Genomic DNA, 23,419 nt, shown 5'->3' with positions numbered 1-23,419 from the left:
AATTTGCTTTAGAACCTCAGGCTGTTATTTATGATGCTGATAGAAAATGCTTGCACCTGGGATGTTTCTACACGTTTCCCCGTCAGTATCCTTTGAAAGACGTTGTTCAGTTAAAACTGTAATAAAAAAACAGTCGGAAATATTAGGAATAGAAAGGCCTGGCCTCACCATGCCTGCACCATTGGAACAGTTTACACACCGGGGGGTGCACGGATAGGGCACGCCGCAGGTAACCAAAGGTTTATTTCAAATTATAGGACACTCAAAAATAAACAATATAATATGCTTGAAGTTTTGTTGTGACATAGAAAAATGCTTCCGATTACACTTAAAACCTTCGAGTTTTACCCCAACAAAGTATACTTTGCAGCCAGTCGAAGTGCTCTGACAAGCACCGCTCTCTCCAGATGGCTGGGGTAGGAGGTAGGCTGCAGACATCCCTGTAGGGAGGTGTGTTTGTCCTACTCGGAGTGACGAGTTTTCTTCTTGCTGTGGCTCTCGATGGCCCTTCTAAGTGCTTCATCCTGGATGAGGTCTGACATTCTCACATCTGTGTGGCTACAGCCAATTTTGGGGCAACTGGAAAGGATAAGAAGATCACTTAACTTGAGGCCTTCAGCATGAACTTCTCTCACATACGCGTATTTCAGTGAAGACGTTTTACCCCAAAGGAGCATGTCTGAGAAATCAGGACTGATGCAAACTCACTCATTTATTCCCCGAGTGCCTACTGGAGCCAGGCCAGGTGCTGGGGGCACAGGCCATGGCCAAGCAGGGCCCACCTTCCAGTGGGGACACAGATAACCGATAAGTCACCAAAGAGTGCTGGCTATACGTTTATTCACGTTAAGTGCTCTGAAGGAAAGGAAGCAAGGTCAAGGGGAGAGTGCGGGGTGAGGCTTCTCTAGCTGGGTCAGGGCAAGCCTCACTGAGCAGGTCTTATCGAGAACAAGTGCTGTGTGTGGCCCAGGCAGAGGCAGGAGCCTAGGAGGCAGCAGCTTGGTGGCCTGGAGTGAAAAAGCAAGGTCAATATGGCTGAAACACCAGGGGATAGAGGGAGGGCATTTGGAGAGGAGGTCGGAGGGTCAGGGGGCCTTTGGATTTTATTTTTTATGTGTTTTTAAAAAAATGTTTACTTTTAAGAGGGGGGGGGGAGGGAGAGAGAGAGAGCGCGTACAAGTGGGGGAGGGGCAGAGAGAAGGAGACACAGACCTGGAAGCAGGTTCCAGGCTCCGAGCTGTCAGCACAGAGCCTGACGCAGGGCTCAAACCCACAAACTGTGAGATTGTGACCTGGGCCGAAGTCAGACCAGGCACCCCTAGATTTTATGTGAAATATGAAGAGAATTTGAGAGTCTGAGATCGGGGAGGGATGCCACTTGGTTTATGTTTAGAAAGCATGGCTCTGGCTGCTTAATGTAGAAGACAAGCAGAGTGGAAACAGGAAAACAGGAGGGCCCTGGGCAGTCCGGGCGAGAGGGCGGTGTGGCCTAGGCTGGTGGCAGTGGCCAGCTTCAGGGCAGAAGCGGACACAGAACCTGTAGGACTCGCTGTTGGGTCAGAGGCAGAGTGTAAGGGAAAAGAAGGGCTGAGCTTCGTCAGAGTCTGCCCCCCTCCCCTGCCCCATGGGCAACTGGCGGTGCCCTTTATCTCTAAAGAGAACAACTGGAAAACCAGGCTGGGGATGGGGATGGATCTAGGAGACCCCGGTTGGCATATATTCCCTCCGAAATGCCCACTAGTCCCTCCCGGAGGGAGACTGCGTGGGTTGGTGGAGACTCAGGGGAAAAGCTGTGGCTGAAGAAATCAGCGCGTGAGTCACCCACGGAGGGGGAGGTGCTTGACGCCATGGCTGTGTTTAGATGTGGTCTCCTCTGGGGGCAGTGGGCTGCATGAAGTCACCTGGTTTCTTCTGTCTGGACTTAGGGTGACCCGGTTTTGAATCTGGCCAACACCTACTAGCATTCTGAGCCTCTATTCCCTCAGATCTGAAGTGGGGGCAGAATTCCTATTTCCCAGGGCTAAAGGCAACTCGGTGCCTAGCATCCCTGATCATCATACTTCTGATACGTTTTGCTTTTTTTAAAATTGATTTTAAATTTATTTTTTATTTTAGAGAGCGAGCGAGCGAGTGGGGTAGAGGGGCAGAGGCAGGGAGAGAGAGAATCCCACCCACCATCCGGGATCATGACCTGAGCCGAAATCAACAGCTGGACACACAACCAACTGAGCCATCCAGGCACCTCTCTTCCATACATTTTAAACTTGCTGATCTCTCGGTCTCTTGCGTACACCTACTGTATACCTGCTGCACATTCGTGCATGCATTTGACCTTCTGTGTGGTCCGTCCTGTGCTAGGTTCTAAGCACCCAACTGTGAAATACAAATGTAGGTTCCTGCCCACGCAGAGCTCCAGCCCAGTGGCCTGAGACAACTCTCCGAAAAGCACAGGTATATTAAGACACAAAATAACAGCTACAAGACAAGAGCGAAAATAACAAATACAAGACGAAAGACATAAACCAGAAGGTGAAGAAAGTTGATTGCGGGAACTCATTTGTCCAGTGGTAGGAAGCCCAGCTTTTCAACGTGAAGGAGAAACATCTTCTGGGCTTGTGCTTTCTGGACCAAGGCGTCTTTATATAAGAAGGGACAAAGAAGTGTAATGGACAATATGCTTGCTAACAATATTTATTTTTAAAAATATTGAAATGAGCCCCACAGGGGCAGGTCCGTGCGCTAAAACGTGACTATAAAAAGGCCCTCGCAGGACAGAGGACCGGGGTGATCTGCCCAGGGATGCCTCCTTCTGGAGACTTGGCTCTGTGTTAGAGTAAGGACTGGGGGCACTTGAGAAAGGTCTCACACTGGTTTCCCAAAGTGAACTGTTTCGTCAACCGTGACAGCCAACAGCTGAGATTATGAGGATATAGACACTTTCGCCACACACTCAGACGACATGTGCCGGGGTCACCCTCGCTTCATACTGACCAGACTGGCGGACACATACTGTCACGGTGGGCCTGGGTCTCTTCCCACTTCCTAGAACCGAATCTCTAGCACTTACAGCCAGATGATGAATAAGCGTGGAGGGGGAAGGGGAGGCTGAGGTGGGGAGGACTTCTGGTGACATCAGGGGCCCTGTGGGGGAGTGCGAGGACTCTGAGAACGTCTGATGGGGTCAACTGCATGCTCATTGCTGAGCCCGCAGGCACATTCTTCTCGAAGGACAATGGATGGAGCCCAGGGTGACCTATGTCAAACAGAATTCTGACGTCACTGAGGGGATCGACTCTGGGCACAGAGGCATTAACCAAAAAGCCCTCCCAAGGGGGAACTGATGGCCTCTTGATACAAATACAGGCTCAAGAGTGAAAGAGACGTGGGCTCGAGTCTCCTGGTTGTGACCCTCTGGGCAAGTGGCTTTACTTCCTGTGCCCCAGTTTCTTCTTCCATGAAGATGAGACAGAACGTAGGGTCGCCGTGAGAGGTAAGTAGGATAATGTATGATGAGGGTTATGGAACTGGCTCGGATGCCACACGGTTTCTGCCCTCGTCCATGGCTTCAGCTCCCAAGAAGCCCCTGGAGAGGAGGTAGCCCACGATGCTGGCGGGCCACAGGCGGGCCACGGTGCACGGGGTACTGTGGCAGGATGAATGAGGGCATTCCGCCCAGGATGAATGAGGGCATTCCGCCCAGCATGAATGAGGGCTCAGGGAGACTTCCTGGAGGAGAACCTTGTTTCTCACCCCATCTCGAATAAACAAACACAAGTTTTTTAGCTACAAAGGGTAAGATGAGGCCATAATGACATGATACTGAATCAGGGCACTCCTTCTCTGGAGAAATAACACTCTACAGAAGCATTAGTTCATTAATCCCCAGGACATCCTGGTGAGCAAGCCAAGTGTGGCAATACGCAATCCCAAGTTCTCGCGTCATTGCTGTGCAGAAGTCAGACCTACCGGCCTCAAAGGAGAGGCTGGGTCCTGAACTCGGGTCACTGAGGGCAGAAGACGCCACCAGAGCAGTGGGCAGACGTGCAAGTGTCTACTGAACAAACAGAGCACGGGTCTCAGGGGTCCCAGAAGGCGGCAGGGACCCCTGGCCTCAGTCTCAGCTCAAAGGTACAAGATTCTGAGTCTTGTGAACTCTTGGATCTGGGTCCCGAGAATTCCAGGGTCCAATTCAGCTCTAAAAGAGGTCTATGGATATCTCTGGAAGTCTGAGTGGGATGGATTCCCATCGTACCTAAACACGCCGAGTAGCTCTGTCCTATATCCTCTGAGTCTCAAATAATGTGTCACCGAGCAGTGAGGTAAGTAATAACACGGACGTTCTCGACCTTTATAACCTGACTGCTGTTTGTTTAGCGTTCTGTAGTTCAAAAGGAGCCTTCTCTTAAGTGGTTTGCTTCTCCACTGCCAAGAAATGTCCTGGTCCAGATCTAGACTGGAATTTCTCCGCTGCTTCTTTCATCCTAAAATTCCATGAGACGTTACTGTCATTTCTACTCTGCAGGTGAAGAAATTGAGGCCCTGGGAGGCGAAATGCCCCGTGGGCCAATGGAGAGAGAGAGAGAGGCCCTTCAACGACACAGTCCCAGTCAATTTGGTTTTATTCTACATGCTGTTCAGTGTGACTGTTTGTTAAACACGGTTCCTGTTCTTTCACAAAGAAGGAAAAGAAATGACTGTGGAACACTGGAAATATGTTATTAATATGAGACTCACAAGGCGGCTTTGTCAGTAAGAACACACCCAGCCCACTTATTCAGGAAACAGTTTTAACTGCTGTATTTCGTGAGGGCTACAGTCGCCACAATTTTATTCCTACTCGAGCCGGTGGAGAGGGGTCTTTCCAGAGACCGAAGCATGGGCAGGAAGCTTCAGTCGGCGCCCAGTAAGGAAATGGACTGGAACTGCAGTCTAACAAGACGTAACTAGAACCATCTAGGAGGGAGAACTGAGATGTCTCAAACTGGATGTGTCACAGGCATTTTTAAACAAAGGGGACCCAGAACTGCTCGTCACGCTCACATGCATCATGGGAAATGACATTACTTCATGCTCACTCAGGAAGCTCTGGAGTAGGTGATGAAGAGGCCCGGCAGTGGTGATCTGCTGCTCCCGTGATAAGCAGCCCCCCCATCTTCTTCCTCTCTCGCCTGGCTACGTCTCAGACGGCTTCACTGGGGTCTTCTTCCTCGGGCTGTCTTTTCATTAACGAGGGAAGCACCTTTCTGAAGGTCCATGTGGGGGCCCCGAGGCGGGTGCTGAGGGGGGTGAGGCGGGCAGAGCAGGGCTGGCCTGGCGCTGCCCGGAGCCAGGTCACGGTCCTGTCCTTGCTCTCAGTCAGCTGTCACGTGCCCCGAGCTGCCCCTCTGGGGTTGGGGTCCTCTGTACCAATAACCTCACAACGACATCTCGAGCTCAGAGCTCTCTCCTTGGTCCAAAACGCCACGTGTTCTGCACCCCCTGGACACTTCCAAATGGCTGTGTTGCTAGGACTTCAAGGTCAGCATGACCCCCAACTGTGCCTCTCACAATCCTTCCTAGATGTGTTCCGCACTCCCGCCCTCTCAGTTGGCTAATGACCCCCAGCCCCCTCTACCGCTTCTGGACACCGGGTTTATTCATTTATTTTTTTTAATTTTTTATTTTTTAATGTTTATTTATTTCTGAGACAGAGAGAGACAGAGCATGAGTGAGGGAGGGGCAGAGAGAGAGGGAGACACAGAATCTGAAGCGGGCTCCAGGCTCTGAGCTGTCAGCACAGAGCCCCACGAGGGGCTCGAGCTCACAGACCGCCAGATCACGACCTGAGCCGAAGTCGGACGCTCAACCGACTGAGCCACCCAGGCGCCCCTGGACACCGGGTTTAGAATCGACAGTCACCCTCCACTCCTTCCTCCCTTCGACTCTCAGTTGCCAAATCCTGCCAGCTGTGCCTCCACGATGGCCCCATTCTCGTTCCCTGATACCTGTGACTCTTGCCTCAGTCAGGCTCCCATCACCGTAACTTAATCTCCTGCAAAGGCATCCTCACTGACATCGTTACCCCACGCCTTTTAAATCCATCCCTTGAACTGTACTGGAGTGACTTCCTAAACTCCAGCTTGACTCACCTTATTCCCTCAAAACCCTGCAATGTTGTCTCGTGCCTCTAGAATAATGGCAACAACGATGGCGGTTGGCGGTGATGGTGTCTTCCGAGTCTTGCCGTGGACCAGGGGCTTTCAAGTACTTCACACAGATCTTCCTCAAATTTCAAACATACCAGTGAGGCCATTACAACTATTAGCACCAGTTTATAGACGAGGAAACTAATGAAATCCCAACCTTTGACGCCTCTAAGGGAATCTTTATACCACTCTCCTCAGGGTTATTGTCCACGGGATCCTTCTATTTTTCCCTCAAACATACAGTAACTACAACCGCTCCTTCTGATCACCAAGGAGAACAGGCTCTGAACGGGGCAGGCCTCTTGGCTAGAAGGACTCTTCACCACTGTCCGACGTCCTTCTCCTTTGAGGCGCTCGGGTGGCTCAGTCGGTTGAGCGTCTGACTTTGGCTCAGCTCACGACCTCACAGTTCGAGCCCTGCGCTGGGCCTGCTTTGGATCCTCTGTCCCCACCCTCTCTCTGCCCCTCCCCTGCTCACACTCTCTCTCTCAAAAATAAATTAAAACACAAAACTGAAATCCTTCTCATTTTTTCAAGGCCCAGTCAAAACAGTACCTTCTCTGTAACTCTCCCGCATTCCTTCCACTTGGATTTAACTGTTATTATTAAGCTATGAGGATCTGCAGAATTTGCCCTAAGTTATAGAGAGGTATGACAGAAAAAAGAAACTTTTCTAAATGACAAATGTTACTCAAGTGCTCAGATAGCACGTATACCTCGAAAGAAAAAAAAAAGCCAAAGGATGCTAGAAAGTCAAATAGGTAATTAAGAAGATCTGGGTCTTGTAGTCACTATCCCAGTCCAGAGGCTCATGAGAAACGCACGTTGCTATCAGTGCCCGCCCTTCCCGCATCTGACTTGGGGCGAAGATCACAAACTTCAAGACAGACGAGCTGTGAAATGGGACTATCTGGGAATATCTGTTCTTAGCAATTGTCATTTTAACAAACTAACAGTTTGTTTTTCCGAGAACGAACACAGAAAAAAAAGTCAGCAGAAAGGGAAGGCTCAGACGTTCAGAAGCAAAAGGAAATTATATTCACAGGGAATCTGGAAGGTTGACTAGGGAAATACAACGTCTCGACTGGGACTCAAAAATGTACTCGAATGCTCTCAATTTTGCAACCGGTAGGCCATTCTTCTAGAGTAAATAGGGTAAATGACTTGACTTAGTGACCATCAAGATTATGTACAGTCTCAAATACCCTATCTCTGAGTCCACACCCACAGGAGGAGTGGTGGGGAATTCCAATTCTGGGTCTGGACCAGCAAATTTCTGGGTGATGGAGAAGGGAGCTACACTTCAAAGTGACTGTTATCAAAAGTCCACTGAGACCTGGTCACACCTGCAATTCCATTCCTAGGACAAACCTGTGATAAGAGCACAAGAAATGCCAAACTGAATTATAGCTAGTTGGGCCAACTCAGGATTCCATACTGTCACAGGAACACAGCCATGGTCCTCCCAGGTTGAGCGCCAGAGGGGTAGGAATGGGCAGGTGGGGGGTAGAAATATATATATAAAACAGGTGTAAGAGGAAGATTCTCCCAACATTCCAATTAAGAAAAAAGTTCTCATGGAAGTGACCCCAAAATTCACTTGAACCTTTTGGGAAGCTATTTAAGTAATTAAAGATGCGAAAGGTTTTCCCTGACAATTAAATCTTGCTCAGACCTCTGGATACAAATCTTATCTCAGAACATTTTAAACAAATTACCTGTACTGCAGGATGCAAAACAAACAAACAAACAAACCCCCCCCCCCCCAAAACTGCCATTCTTTCTTGGGTGAGTATACACGGAATGGGAAAAAGAAATCTTTTAGTATCAGAGTTCTCCTTTGTTTTTTTTTTCAGGCTATAGCACCATTTCATAAAAATTCCTATTATTTAATGATGAACATTCCACCCGAGTCCTTTCTCTCCTGTTTCGAAGGTGTGGCTGAAATTTCTTTAGCTTCTTCCTGAACAGACTACTAATTTTTCCGTCATGTATTGTTTTTCCAGAAAGCCAGCTTCCATGTTTATACTCTGAGGGAGGTGAACGGGCTTTAGCGGGGGGAACATTTAAGTATCTTTTCCTCTAGCGTGAGCATACCACCTCTGACTGACCACCACTGGGAAGGCTCACTTCCCTTCCTACATCGACTCACCAGGCCTTTTTCTTCCGCCTGTGCTTGGACTCAATCATGCGAACAATGGCTTCCTCTTCATAGGTGTGGCCACACACTTTATTTTTCACCGGTTTCTTCATTTCCACCTGCAATCAAGGAGACATTCAGCTTTTAGGAATGATAATGAGCCACTTCCAGTAACTTCTCCAAGTCACCGAATTATTTGGCACTGTTTTTTCCTCATCTTGGGGCTTCCTATGTTTAAGCTCCCCATCTCATGGCTTTAGATAATTGTTAGGGCAGATGGCCACAGAGGAAAAGGCAGGGAGACCGTGCATGGCTCCGATGTCAGTTGGCCTATGGGTCAAGAATTTCTTCCTTGATCCCTCAGGGCATGGTTGCCTGAAAAGTCTTGGACCTATCCTCTTGGACCTCATCACTCCCCTTTCGTCCCTCCTTACCCTGGATGTAAGATCAAGTTAGAAAGCAAACAGGAGTCTTTTGCCTCTTTGTCTTTCTGGGAAGGAGGAGGAGACGGTACCTGTGTAATGGGGCAGATGAAGTTGGTCTGGCTCTGGGTCACAATCATATCTTCATCAACTCCTTCTGTTCCATCAACCTCTCTGTCGGCTTGAAGACCATCTAGAGGGAAAAAGGGAAGTCGCTGAGCCTCGTTGGTGTAACAGTGTGCCAAGGACAGGAAGGAACGGAAGGAAGGAGGTTAACTGTTTCCCAGTGTCTGCTGGGAACCTTGCTGGGCACTTGGATGCACGTTAACTCTTTGGCTCTTGAAAGAATCCTGCAGGGTAGGTAGGATTCTGCCCATGTTTGATCAGGAAACAGATTGAGAGCAGTGAAATAGCTTTTTCAAAATGAGAGAATTAATTTCTGAGGGAGTACTGTCCAGTAATCAAGAGTGTGGCTTTGGAGTCAAAAGGACCTGGTTATCTCTTGCACTTCCAGCTGAGGGACCTTGGGCTGGCAAGATCTTTTTTGAAAGCCTTTACTTTATGGCTCTGGTGAAAAGATTAAAAGAGGCGAAGAATGTAGTATGCTTTGCACAGCCCCTGGCACAAGGAGACACTCAATAATAAATGGTTACTACTGCTAGGTAGCTCAGGGGTTCTCAAACCTTTTGGTCTTAGAACACTTTTATACTTTTAGAAATTATCGAGGACCCCCCAAAATTTCTTTGGGGTTATAGTTATCAATATTTGCCATAGTAGATATTAAGACTGAGGGTTTAAAAAATATGCATTTATTAATTCATTAAAACAAAAAGCAACTCCAGGGGCGGCTGGCTGGCTCAGTCGGGGGGGAGCATGTGACTCTTGATTTTGGGGTCATAAGTTCGAGCCTCACGTTGGGTGTAGAGATTACTTAAACAAACACAACTTAAGTCATTACATTTTCCAGAACAACAAAAAAAGGGTTAGAGATAAAAGGTGGCATTGTTTTTACATTTTTGAAAATATCTTTACTGTTTGGCTTAAGACAAGATAGTTAGCCTTTGATATGTGTGTATGCATCTAGTCTGTCGTGATATCACGTTGTGCAGCCTCTGGAAAAATACACTTATGGAAAGATAGTGAAAAAGACAAGTGACATCTTAGTATTATTATGAAGACAGTTTTGACCTCATGGGTACCCAGAAAGCTCTCAGAGAACCCTAGGGGTCCCTGGCCCACACTTTGAGAACTGCTGAACACATGCCTGGTAGGGCTGCCTTTGGATAGCTTATTTGATTCTGAAATCTATGTTCTGTTCATTTCGTCACGCTTGCCCCTCACTGAGATGTTGGATGGCTTCTGAACAGGATAATGAGACTAAGTCTCTCGTGTGAAAGCTTTTCTTTCTGGAGAAGGGAGACGTCATTTTGCACAAACATCAAAGATCAATAGCTCTTTAAACACAAGTGTTGATGGTGCCTTCCTTCCTCCTCCCCTGCCCCCCATACCCCTGCTCCCTTTCCTGTCCTTACTCTCTTCTTCCTTCCCTTCCTTCTTCACTCTGGCAAAATAACACCGACATTGAAAATTGCTTTGTTTTCACGGTGTGAGGGAAACCCTTGTCTCAGGTTAGGATGGTCCTGCACGTCGTTCAGTTCCTAGAACTGATGGCCCTAGCCTCCTACCTCTGCCAGATGGCGTGTCTGTCCAGAAAAGTACTACTGGGGGCAGGAAAAGGGCCACAGAGTGCTTGTTCAAGGTCACCCAGTGAACTAATGGCTGCCACTCAGGGATTCTGCCTCCAGTTACTGTTTTTTGTTTTTTTTTTTTGTAGGGGTTTCACCTTGTTTTAGGAGACTACTGTTATTTGTATGCCAGCTTGCACTTTCCTAGAGAAATGTCCCTGAAAGCAGCTCTCATTCCTTGAGGAAGGCAAGAGTGGAGACCTCAGAGCTTAGGACTTCCCGGGCAGAGCATTTTTAACCGTATGGAGCCCGGGGCCTTCTAACTTTTCAAGGGCTGTAAAAATGTCTGAGACCTTGAAAACTATTTGTTGGCTTCACAACAGGCTAACTACAAAGCTGAATTAATAAATGACAAAGGTCTACAAAATGTAATGTTAGGTTAACTTCGTTAATTGCTGACTTGGCAATCAAAAATATTTCATTTGGAAGCAATATGCAGGCTGGATTTAGGTTTTAACTTCATAATTCCCAAGTATGCTAAAATAATTTCTGATAAATAGACAATAATAAGCCACTTGTAACCACCCTATTTCCAAAGCAAAACCATGAAAATCTTTTTTAAAAATTTTGTCAGCAATAAAATTATATTTAATGTGGAGGCTGCCCTACTTTCGTATGTTTGCTGTGATGTGGGATGGGGCCAATGAAGGGTTTTTGGGTCTCCCAGGACCTGCTGGTATTCACGGAGCAGGAGTTAGACTCCTAGAGGAGTCCTTTCTCAACCCAGTGATTGCTCACAATGGCTCAGGAAAGTTGGAGAAGTAAGAAGAAAAGTCTAGAAGCAGAGCTAAGAACATTCTGTCTCTTTAATTCACTCTCCAAAGCCTCCTCCTGTGGGCAGCTACTGCCAATTTCTGATTATGTGCTGGGTAGTCAAAATTAAGGTCCCCCTTTGTCCATTTCTTACAGGGCTCATTCCGAACTGACAACGGATTTCTGACCGTATATGTTATACTGTGGAATTCATCAGAAAATCTGTGAGATGAATAACAGAATTCAGCCAATGTGAAAGACTGTGGGTTTGTTTTCTATTTTCTATTTTTAAATTTCAAAAGGTAGAGGAAGCAAGAAAGCACAACTCAAATGCAATGCCGACCACTAAGGAAGGCTGAGTGGGGAACTCAGAAACTGTAGGTGGGCTATCAACATCCGTGATCACGAAAGAAGGTAACAAAAGTAAGACTGAGGAAGAATGCCATGCGGTGAGTAATAGCCCACGGCCTGAGAGTCTAAAAAGAGAAAGATTCTCAAGAGCTAAACTTCTCTTGAGATAGAACATTTCCTCACCCGAAATCTTTATTTATAGAAAGTGATATTAATGTCGGGATCTACAATGTGCTAACAAAAGGTCACATCTGGCAATAAATATCAGTCACACTAATTTCGCGGATCCAAAGATAAAACTTAAAAAAAACATTTTTTTAATTTTTTTTTATTTTTTATGCAGAGCCTGACATAGGGCTCAAACTCACAAACTGTGAGATCATGACCTGAGCCGAAATCAAGAGTCGGATGCTTAATCAACTGAGCTACCCAGGCGCCCCTAACACTTTTGACAGAGTACCCAGCAGGGATGTGTCCAGGTATGAGGTAGTAACTCGAATGTGACTTCTTCGGATGTCATAAAATGAACATGAAAAGGAAAGAGAAGCCGTGGAAATGCTTGAGGTAGTAATTAAGTCAACAATCGAGGAATTCCAAAAGTCTATGAATATTCCCTAGTGATGTAAAGTTAGGGGGTAGGGAGGGCACACTGTTGAACCCCTAGATGTGGGTTCATGGTTAGTTCTGACGGGGAGTGAGGAGCTAAGCAGCCCTGTCTTCGGCCTGCCCCAGTCAGCCATCATCCTTCTAGATACTACCGGTATTATTCTTACTGACTCATTTTCCTTCGTTCCTCACATCTGAACCATTGGCAAGTTCTGTTGATTGGTTCTAAACTCCACTCCCTAAATCTAAATCTAGCCCCTTCTCTCGATTTCTACTACACCCCGGTCCAAACCACCATGGCCTCCCGCCCAGACCTCTGCCGTAGCCTCCTGCCTAGAATCTCCGCCTTGACCAGGGTCGCAATGCTCCCGTGCACGCTTCTTATGAGTGGCGCTCACAGCCAACCTCCCTGACCCGTCTCCCTCTCACCCACCACGCTTGACTCACACTGGTCTTTTCTCTGTTTCTGGAACATGCCACACTCTTTCCCATCTTTGGGTCTATACACTAACCTGACTGGAATGTTCCTTCTCCTGATCTTTGCTTTTCCTACTCCTTCTTGTCATTTTAAAATGTCAATTTAAATGTTATCTCTCTGGAGAGGCCTTCTCTAATGTCCCGAGCTAAAAGAGGCCACCCAAGCGTGCTCTGTCACATGACATGGTCGTGACTATGCACTGCACGTATCCGCAAAGTACTGCTTTCTGGTATGTCCCTCTCCCCCTCCCCCGTTCTCTTCCAGGAAAGCGGGGACTTTGTTGTCTTGTTCACTCATGTTTCCTAGAGTCTAAGTGTCCTTGGCATGGAGGAGTAGGTGTTCAATAAACGTCTGATTAGTAAAGTGCTTCATCTGACAAGGCAAGAGTGGGCATATTTTTCATAAGGATGTACTTCATGTATTTAACATACATGGTAACACACACACACACACACACACACACACACACACACATCCTCACACAATAATGGTTTTACAGCTTTTAAGCAAGTAACAGAGAGGACTTCACTCTGGCTCAGGGTGCGGCCTGGGACCCTGAATTACATGTCAAATGCAGGAAGTAAATATAAGTTTTACAATTATAGTAGGCCGTGTGGTAATTATAAAGGAGAGTCCAGACATGGTCTTGTGGTAAGAAAATACATTTGGTCCTGGCCACACACAGCCCTGGTATTAGTCATTTGTCTGTCTTCAGGCATCCCAAATTTGGCTACCAGTAAGACAGTTTTATGCCAGCTGGGAAAAAAAAGTTGATTACTGTGTGCTTTTTCAATTAAGCCTGAACATTTTTCTAAAAGTACTTTTCTCTTGCAAGTTAGCAGCATCTGAAGAAAATACTTCGCAAATATTTACTGTCTGCTCGAAATGATTATTGCACCGTCCAGATTTCTTTTGCTTGCTATTCCAGACAGCGTATTTGGACGGGCTGAGCTGGTACAGGGGAGATGTGGGGGCCTCCCTAATGTGTAAAAGAACACGGAGTTGCAGTCCGAAACGCTACGGCTATCTAGTTACAGAGTTTCCAACTGCATAGTTTCTGCAGTATGTGTTTATGCCAATGCCTGCCTTGTTTCTCCTACCAAGTAACCTACGGCTGGGTCTACCAGCGGCCCCACCTGTGAACATATCTTAGACTCTTAAGTAGGAAAAGAAGCAGGTCAGCGGGCTCAGTCCCTTTGGCTTGGAATTAAGGGCACGTGTATCGTTTTGAGGTCCGCTCCACTGTGCTGTTGGTTGTCCACCACTGTATCTCTTTCTTCCAGAGACCGGCGGCCCGTCCTGAATGCTGGGCCAGCCTGCTGCCGAACAAGCCGATTCCCAGTCTCCACTAGTCTCTGGTGCGGGCTCAGACTCTGCTGTGTGTTGTGCAGCTTTTGCAGAATTAAGATCATGTCCAGAGAGGGCCTACAGAATTAAAGATTCCCTAGATGTCATTAACCTTCACAGGATGGCAAAAGTCAACAAACGAATTTTCAATAAGCAGAGATTGAGCTAGTACCATTCGATCAGGGCACTGGCTAGAATGTAATAAGGATCCAATAAACGTTAACTTATCATACTTTTACTGCTATGTGCCAGCTACTATCCCTGCCATTGGCAAAAAAAGTCCTTGCCCTCCGGGGGCTCAGTCACATGGGACGATAGAGACAGAGTGCAAAGCGGTCTGTGAGGATTATGCATATTTGCTGGTGCGACTCTGCTCTCCCTTAAATAGGAGCGTTTCATTCACAGCCACCTCAGGTCAACATTCTGATTAGTGTTCTTCCTTTTCTCAGCTATGATCTGTCGACTCATGTAGATTCCATGTAGCCGGAGAAGCCGTCAATCCAACTGATCCCTTCTTTGAAATCCGAGAACACCTGTTGCCTGTGCCGTATCCTTAGCTTAAACTTCTTCATTATTCAGTTGTTTCCCACAGATGGAAATTCTTTTCCAGGTACACTGAAAGCTCCTTGAGGACAAGCACTGTGTGTCCCAGTCAAGCCAACTCCACACAAGTCCCGTTTATGGAACACCCGCTCTTTGCCAAAGACCACCCAGATGCCAGGCGTAGATACAAAGAGTATGAAGATCGGGCCTGCTAGGGGAGAAGGTTACAAATACTTAGCCATCTGTGCAATGAACGTAATGATAACAAATGTGAAATAATAAATGTGTTTTTGCAAAGTATGCAAAGTATCTCTGAAGGTGGGGTGAGGAACCAAGATGAACCTCAAGGAGAAAGTGACGACCAGGGGCGCCTGGGTGGCTCAGTCGGTTGAGTGGCGAACTTCAGCTCAGGTCACGATCTCACAGTTCGTGAGTTTGAGCCCTGTGTCGGGCTCGCTGCTGTCAGTGCAGAGCCTGCTTTGGATCCTGTCCCCCGCCACCTCTCTGCCCGTCCCCTGCTCACTCTCTCTTTCTCAGAAGTAAATAAAACATTACAAACGTTTTTAAAATAATAATAATGAAAAGAAGTTCTGACTGAGCCAGGTTCTTTAGGGAGGTGTTTTAACAAGAGGGAACTACTATAATTAGGTACATGGGCTCTGGAGACAGCCTTCCTGGGTTCGAATCCTGGTTCCATCACTTTATCGGCTGGGTGCTCTTGGGCAAGTTACTTTATCTTTCTTTGCTTCAATCCCCTCAGCTGTCAAATGGAGCTAATAATCATATCTACTTCATGGAGCTGTATGAGGAATAAATGAGTTAATCTATGAAAGGTTCTTAGAATGGTGTCTGGCAAATAGCAGGTGATCAATAAACGCTGTTATGATTGTTCATATTGTTACTCAGAATTCCCACAGAGTTAGCATGGAGGGGGTGTGTGCCCACATATATGCTCAATTAAATATAAAAATGATGTGCTATGGAATCACCCAAAGAGAAACAAGAAGACTGTCCAACCCAGGATTCTAAATGGGACAAGCCCTTCCATGCCCCAGGGCGGAGTGAGGTCTAAATGAGCCCACTTGTTGTTAGCTGACACAGCACTATCAACATCTTCAATTTGCTGCCTGCTTTCACTTCCACGGCTCTTTCGACACACTCTCCCAAGACCCTGAAAGTAAACTGAGCGAAGAGTTTCGGATTATTTCTTCCAAACGAGCTGACATTTAAAAAAAATATTTATTTATTATTTTTTTAATGCTTATTTTTGAGAGAGAGACACACGCACAGAGTGTGAGCGGGGGAGGGGCAGAGAGAGAGGGAGACAGCATCCCAAGCAGGCTCCAGGCTCTGAGAGGTCAGCACAGAGCCTGATGTGGGGCTCGAACCCACGGACCGCGAGATCACGACCTGAGCCGAAGTCTGATGCTTAACTGACGGAGCCACCCAGGCGTCCCTATTTATTTTTTTCAATTCAAGTAATCTCTACACCCAACGTGGGGCTCAAACTCAGGACCCGAGATCAAGAGTCTCATGCTCCTCTGATGAGCCAGCCAGGCACCCCCAAACGAGCTCACGTTTAGCAAGATGGACCCTTTCACGTTACCACACGCCTGTTAATTGTCTATTGTTGTTTCAGACATACCCTTTGTCCTCAGCTGACATCATGGAGTCATTTGCCTCCATTTATTTAAGTATTGTCAAAATATGAAGGTTTTAAAATAACAGAACCCGGTGCCTTCTACGGATGGAACAAAAACCAATCAGTCAAGATCTGGTCATACAGTATCCATTCCAAGCCAATAAACACCGAAAACTTCCCCAGACTCTGTACTTGCATTTAGTACTTCTTAGAGGATGAGGTTTAACGATCTTCTCTAGGTCACCAAGTGAAATCAGAAAATCCAATGCACACATTCTATTTCTTTGTTCTGGGCAATTTAACTACACAACACATGACAGGAAAACTCTGACTAGCCGGCACTCAGAGGGTCTACAACTCTCAATTCTGTAGATCCATAGCAGAGGAAGAAGCCAGCACAGGTCAGAAGGTGAGAAATCCCATGTGGGCTCATTTATGTATTCTTATTTTAGAGGGTTGTAAGTACCCTCTTACAGGTACCCAAGACAGTCCGTGAGATTTTTCATACACCCTTTCCAATCTCTGTCTTTAAACTACCTTCACGCTCTTTCCTCCTCTCTGTTCTCACTGCTGCTGTCCTAATTCAAGTCCCTAGCATTTCCTGTGTAGAATATTGCAAAAAGTTCTTTATTCATCTCTCTGCCTCAGTCTCTCCCCATTCTAGTCCTCCTACTCCAGGTACTTGTCTTTCTAAGAGCACGGCCTCCTACACATGACAAGACTTCATTAGCCGGCCCAGAGCATCTTCGGGTCCTACTGCTCCCCACCTTGGTCCCATCCGCCATATGCACCCCAAACTGGTCACCATCCGTCCACACTTGCCATGCTGTTGTGCACCTCTGATAGCCCCTCTCCTGACCAATCCCTGACCACTCTTCAATACACGATTCAGGTACTTCCTCGGTGAAGCCCCAGAGCAGAGACTGATTTCTCCTTCAGCACCCAAAGGGTCCTTGTACATGCTGTAATCATTTGTTTACTTGTCTATCTTCCTCCCACACTGAATTCCTGAAGGAAAGGAGCTCTGCCTTATTTGTCTTGCTATTTTCAGTGAGTCAGGCAAGGTGCAAGAACTTAGTAAGTATTCACTGAATGACCAGTTGCTGAAACAAGACAGTGCTTTGACTACACTTAGACATAAATTGACAGTAAGATGAAAATGGTGAAGACTGTTTTGAAGGCAAATATATTTTTTTAAATTTTAAACGTTTATTCATTTTTGAGAGACAGGGAGAGACAGAGCATGAGTAGGGGAGGGGCAGAGACAGAGAGAGGGAGGCACAGAATCCCAAGCAGGCTCCAGGCTCTGAGCTGTCAGCACAGAGCCCGATGTAGGGCTGAAACTCACAGACTGTGAGATCATGACCTGAGCTGAAGTCGGACGCTTACCCAACTGAGCCACCCAGAGGCCCCTAAAGGCAAATATTTTGGAAGGCGACAACCTGGTCCTTGATCGAATTACTAATCGTCCAGAAGGGAGCCATGTTGCACCGCGTGTCATTCTATCATATAGTCTCTGCTCCACTTCTGCGCAAAAGCTATTTACCAAAATGCAAGATGAGAGAGGTCATATTCCAAGAAGTAAATTATTCCACAGTATGTCTTTTGATTGATTCTGATTCTGTTCTCTTGCCCCCAAACCATCTACGTTCACAGGAAAGTACAATTATCAGTCATCGAAAATGTGAAAATTGGGGCGCCTGGGTGGCTCGGTCTGTTGAGCGTCTGACTCCGGCTCAGGTCATGATCTCGCTGTCCGTGAGTTCGAGCCCCGCGTCGGGCTCTGTGCTGACAGCTCAGAGCCTGGAGCCTGTTTCAGATTCCGTGTCTCCCTCTCTCTCTGCCCCTCCCCCACTCATGCTCTGTCTGCCTGTCTGTCTGTCTCTCTCTCTGTCAAAAATAAATAAACATTAAAAAAATAAAAAAAATAAAAAAAGAAAATGTGAAAATTATCTTAAGTGTGTTGAGTTTACCCAGGTAGGGCAGGCTGTACATGCACAAGTACAGCAGTTCTCGTAAGAGAGAAACACTGGGGGGCTCTCCTTATCTGACAGACTAAGTGTAAGTGACCTATGGCATCACCACTCACAAGATCTGATAGTAATTCACAACAATCCTTACCATCGGAAAACACTGACGTTACAAGGCGGAAACAAATGAAATTAAAACTGTATGCGTAGCACGAATTAATTTTTTTTTTTTAACGTTTATTTATTTTTGAGACAGAGAGAGACAGAGCATGAACGGGGGAGGGGCAGAGAGAGGGAGACACAGAATCCGAAACAGGCTCCAGGCTCCGAGCTGTCAGCACAGAGCCCGACGTGGGGCTCGAACTCACGGACCGCGAGATCATGACCTGAGCCAAAGTCGGCCGCTTAACCGACTGAGCCACCCAGGCGCCCCACGAATTAATTTTTAAAAGGGGTACATAGAAAAAAAAGACTGAAAGAAAATCTGACAAAATAGTGCAGTCCATCGGGTCCCCACGATGTAACTACTATGTATATGAACGGATGGTGCAGGAATCAATGAAGACATCTAAGATTTTTGAGGAATAATTATGTAGCTTGCACTTTCCATGTCCAGTACTCTTCATGAGACCAAGTGGTATGAATGAGGTAAGTAGGGATGACAGCAGCAGGGATGGAATGGATTTGTTTATTTGACTTGTCAAACTGAAACACATTATGAAATCGAGTCCAGAGATCATAACATTAAAAAAAGGAACTTTAAAATTTATACTTGCTCAACTTTAAAACTGCCAAGTTTCAACTTTGGGTAACACGGGCACTAAGACACCCTTTCAATTCCTGGTAGTTTCTAGGTGTAGTATCCTAACAATATATTTCAAACGAATCTGCTCCCCGCCAAGGCAAAACGTCACAAGTTCGTTCATATACTATCTTCTCCCCCCATTGATGGCCCCTCACATTCGAGCTCCAGACAGAATAATGAAATACCAGAATAGAATGAGGCCTTAATAACAGTATAAAGTTCGCCCTAATAGCATACTTTGGTAAAGCTTCTCAAAACAAATGATAATGATAAGGAGTATCAACATTTTGATACACTTAAGAATTCTTTCTGATGATGGCACAATGTTGTCATATTAAAAAAAAGAAGAAGAAAAGAAAGAAAGGGGAACAATCCCCAAAGTGCATTCGATATGGAAGACATTTAAAAAGGTCAGAGCCTGAGGGTCCCAATCTAGTGAGGCTTAACAAGACTGTCAGCAACAACGAAGTCAGCGAAGCCACCGGAACGTAGTTCAGCTCCCAGCGTGCAGTGCTCAGAGCCAGTCAGGGCAGAGTTAGCCCAACTTCCAACAGTAAGGAATCCATAGACGCTCTGCTCTGGTCCTCCTGGACATCTGGTTTTGGTTTTCGGGGCCTTGTCTAAAGTTAGTCTAACAGAAAACATACAAAAAAAAAAAAAAAGGCTGCCAAGTGGAAAGAAGAAGTAAAATGGAAGAGAGGGGGAGAGAAAGGGAGAAAGAGAAGAAGGAAGAGGAAGAGGAGGAGGAGGAGAGGAATGGAGTAGAGGAAGGAGGGGGCGGGGAGAGGAGAAGACAAGACAGGAAGGCAGGAACTAAGGGATGTAGGAAATCTTCAATACCACAGAGCCCAGGGAAAGGCACCAGCGCTTACATACCCTGGGACCAAGTCCTCGTCTGTAGGCCCTCCTTCCTCTCCGAACGCCCCCCTTCACTTTCCACCCTCTTTCAAGCCTTCACCACATACAAAGGAAGACACATGACTTCAAAATCAGGATCAGCTTAGGACATGGCTCTTGTGAATGTGTACAATAGATCTGAGTCATTTGCTCATTCTGTAAACATGAAGAAATAACACTTTTAAAACTTCCTCCTTCATGACATTCATAGCACTTGACAATATGCTTAGCGTGGAACACTGACTCTTTTCCTTATCCACACCCAAAGTGTCAAGAGGGAACGACTGTCTTTCTCACTGACAGCTCACTTGTTCCAGGGTAGGTAACCAGCGGGGGCACGACAGGGAAGCAGAAGCAGGACTGACAGTGGCTGCAGGGTCTACGCATCTAGGCCGGGCCACACAGGAACGTATGGAACTGAGGAGCCCAGGAGAGCATTTCACCAGGGCCACTGCCTTCCTCTGGGAAACCTTCCACTCAGGGACTTCCCCTCCCGCAACCCCCCCCCCCTCCCCCCTCGCCCCACTCCACCCTGGACACTTCATGTATTTATCTGTTTATGCCACTGTCTCTACCACTGATCTGTAAGTGACCAGAAACAGGGACCACTTCTATTCATCTCTGTATTCCTAGTGCATGGCACAGGGTCGGGGCTCAGGAATCCAGTCTTAAGGGGTCCCTGGTGGCTTAAAACTGGTTCTGTTCATGCCCTAGCTCTTCTGTAGAGAAGGGTTTCTACAGACAACCCAGAGAAGAGTTCTGCAAGGCACGGACTTCAGGAGGGTGGGTGGAGTCCAGACGTAGGCACCGCTCGGCTCTGCGGCAGGCTAGCACCCTTCATGTCTATTTCATTATGATACAGTCAAGATGAAATCAAATGTCTTTGCCTCATTCAAAGAAAAAACCTAAGAATGCATCAGGGCAGCAACAAAAACATCTTGGGTAAGGAGAACCCTGGAGATAGTTTCCAAAAGCGCAAAGCAGGGTGACTGGTTGATCTTGGTTTTCGTTTTCAAAGCCCGTGGGGGAGGGGCGTCAAGGCTGTGCACTCCGACAGCCGTTCTGAAGCTCCAGAAGATTACACTGATGGGAGCAAAAGAAGGGAGTGGTGAGCAGGGATAAGACCAAGGAAGTAAGAAAGGAGAGTAAGAGGAGAAACAAAGCTCTCAGGACTTGCTTTACAAACGCTCCAGGAAAATACAGAGACCTCGGACAACTCCCTTTCTGAGCTAAGGATGCTGCTGGCTTACAGCCACACTCTCCAGCCTGCAGCAGGGGTCTAAGCTAGATCGGGCTGAGTGGCGACATGGCACCAAATACCAGCTCACATCCCCCAACAACGCAGGACAAGCCTCTCCTACAGCCTCCCGTTTCTCTGACTCCAGCTCTCTTCCTTAGCTAAAAGGTCTCTCTTGCGCTCTCTCCTTTTTTTAAAGTTTATTTATTTTGAGAGAGCGAGAGTGGGGTAGCGGCACAGAGAGAGGGAGAGAAAGAGCATCCCAAGCAAGTTCCATCCTGTCAGTGCAAAGCCCAATACGGGGCTTGAACTTATGAACCGTAAGATCACAACCTGAGCCAAAATCAAGAGTCAGACGCTTGAGGCGCCTGGGTGGCTCAGTCGGTGAAATGTCTGACTTTGGCTCAGCATGATCTCGAGGTCCATGAGTTCGAGCCCCGCGTGGGGCTCTGTACGGACAGCTCAGAGCCTGGAGCCTGCTTCAGATTCTGTGTCTCCCTCTCTCTCTGCCGCTCCTCAACTCATTTCTCTCTCTCTCAAAAATAAATAATGAAAACATTGTAAAAAATTTTTTTAAATGTTAAAAAAAAAAAAAAGAGTTGGATGCTTAACGAACTGAGCCACCCAGGTGCCCCTAAAAGGTCTCTTAAGACAAAAGAAAAACAGTGGGGCAACTGGTGGGGTGACTGGAGAAGGCTCTGTCTCACTGTGACACCCCTGACCATGAGCCTGTCCAGGGAAAAGGCAGCAGGGGACTGGAAAGCAAGCAGTGGAGTCAGGCTCAAAACACATGAAGGGCGAACATCAAGGAGGCATGGAAATTATGCAGGGGAGGTAATGAGCACCCTAATTACAGGGGTCATAACGAGGAGCAATGGAATGAAATTAAGGAAAGGAAAATGTTAATTGTCAGGAAAAACTTGGTTGGGCCCACTGAGGGAGAGGTGAGTTTCCCATACTCTACACAGACGGAGGGCCATTCATCTTAACAAGGCTGGTTCAAAGTGAGCTAGAAATTATTTAGAGGGAATTTTATTTTTGTTACCAAAAGCAGACTAGGTTACTTGATGACACACAGAGGCCTCTTGTGTCTAATTTTATCACTCTGTTCTCTGTTCTAAATGAAATAGTAAAGTAGCAAATGATAAAAAAGCCTGTGACTATTTCATTCCAGAAATATGATTCAACATCTAAGGAGATCAAAGTCAGCAAAGTGAGAACAAGTAAAAGGAACGGGAGATAGTCAAACATGCTTCAATTTACAACAGATTTACAGCGGAGACTTAACCAAAAAGGGCTACTAAAAATAGGCCTGGTTTCTCCTACTTTCCACAACGAATTCAGTTACTTTACGTTTCAGAATTAATACAAAGACGGCAACTAAACCTAATCACTGTCAGTAACTGGTAAAGAGCATTCGCTTTCAAAGTTTTACCTGGTCTCATAAAGACACCACCTAGTAGCGTTCTCACAGCAGGAAGACAGCTGAAACCCAGAGCCCTCAACAGGGTGACGCTTCATCTACTTAAGAGACTACAGCATTGGAGGCTTAGGGCCAGGCGTAAAACGTAAAGAAAATGTATTTTCTCTTCCTCATTTAGGAGCCCAGGGTGTGATCCATGCAACTTTCATTTGCTAAATGTCCACCGACCTCGGCGATTTCCTAGTCCCGGAGGGTGCAAAGTCCTGGGGCTGAAATGGACAAGAAAACACATGCCGAGAGCCTAGAATGCTGCCCCAGAGCTCCTTGTGAGCTTGGGGGACCTCGGGAGCTCACAGGAGGTTTCTGCACGTGACTGCGGGAGGGACAGCGGCGCTGGCAGGACTCCTGAAGGAAAAGGAGGTAATGATGACCGAAGGCCAAAGTGTGAGAGAAAAAATGCCTGTCTGTCACTCTGTCACTCTCAGTGACTCTGATCACAGGGACGGATACCCTGTCATGCGTGTTAGAACAAATTTGGCAAGAAAAACATTCTATTTTTATTTATTATTTTTTTAATGTTTATTTTTGAGAGAGAGAGAGAGAGAGAGAGACAGGGTGTGAGCGGGGAGGGGCAGAGAGAGAGAGGGGGAGACACAGAATCTGAAGCGGGCTCCAGGCTCTGAGCTGTCAGCACAGGGCCCGATGCGGGGCTTGAACCCACAAACTGCGAAATCGAGCCTGGTGCTCAACTGACTGAGCCGCCCAGGCACCCCAGCAAGAAAAGCGTTTTAAAGTCAGGCATTCTGATATTACTTAGCATTTCCCCAGCAGCCTTTCTTATGTAAATGCCTCCAAGAAGGTAGGCTACACAGGGG

General features: G+C 46.8%; 1 protein-coding gene across 3 annotated transcripts in view; it reads right to left on the bottom strand.

Annotated features, from left to right (window-relative positions):
• Window positions 1-214: 214 nt before the first annotated feature.
• Window positions 215-23,419, bottom strand: part of NSMCE2 (NSE2 (MMS21) homolog, SMC5-SMC6 complex SUMO ligase) — a 215,157-nt gene continuing 191,952 nt past the window's right edge. For all 3 annotated transcript variants that reach the window (XM_019459870.2, XM_019459871.2, XM_019459872.2), the window contains 3 exons: window positions 8,840-8,940; window positions 8,338-8,444; window positions 215-579 (listed from right to left, as the gene is read on the bottom strand). In XM_019459870.2, the coding sequence (XP_019315415.1) occupies window positions 462-579; window positions 8,338-8,444; window positions 8,840-8,940 (326 nt within the window). In that variant the 3' untranslated portion in view covers window positions 215-461. The remainder of the gene's footprint in view (window positions 580-8,337; window positions 8,445-8,839; window positions 8,941-23,419) is intronic.

The sequence above is a fragment of the Panthera pardus genome, unplaced genomic scaffold (assembly GCF_024362965.1).
Source record: "Panthera pardus isolate Hobbes unplaced genomic scaffold, ASM2436296v1 HiC_scaffold_7, whole genome shotgun sequence".
NCBI lineage: Eukaryota > Metazoa > Chordata > Mammalia > Carnivora > Felidae > Panthera > Panthera pardus.
Note: the sequence above shows the minus strand (reverse complement) of the source record. Positions and strands in the feature narration are given on the sequence as shown.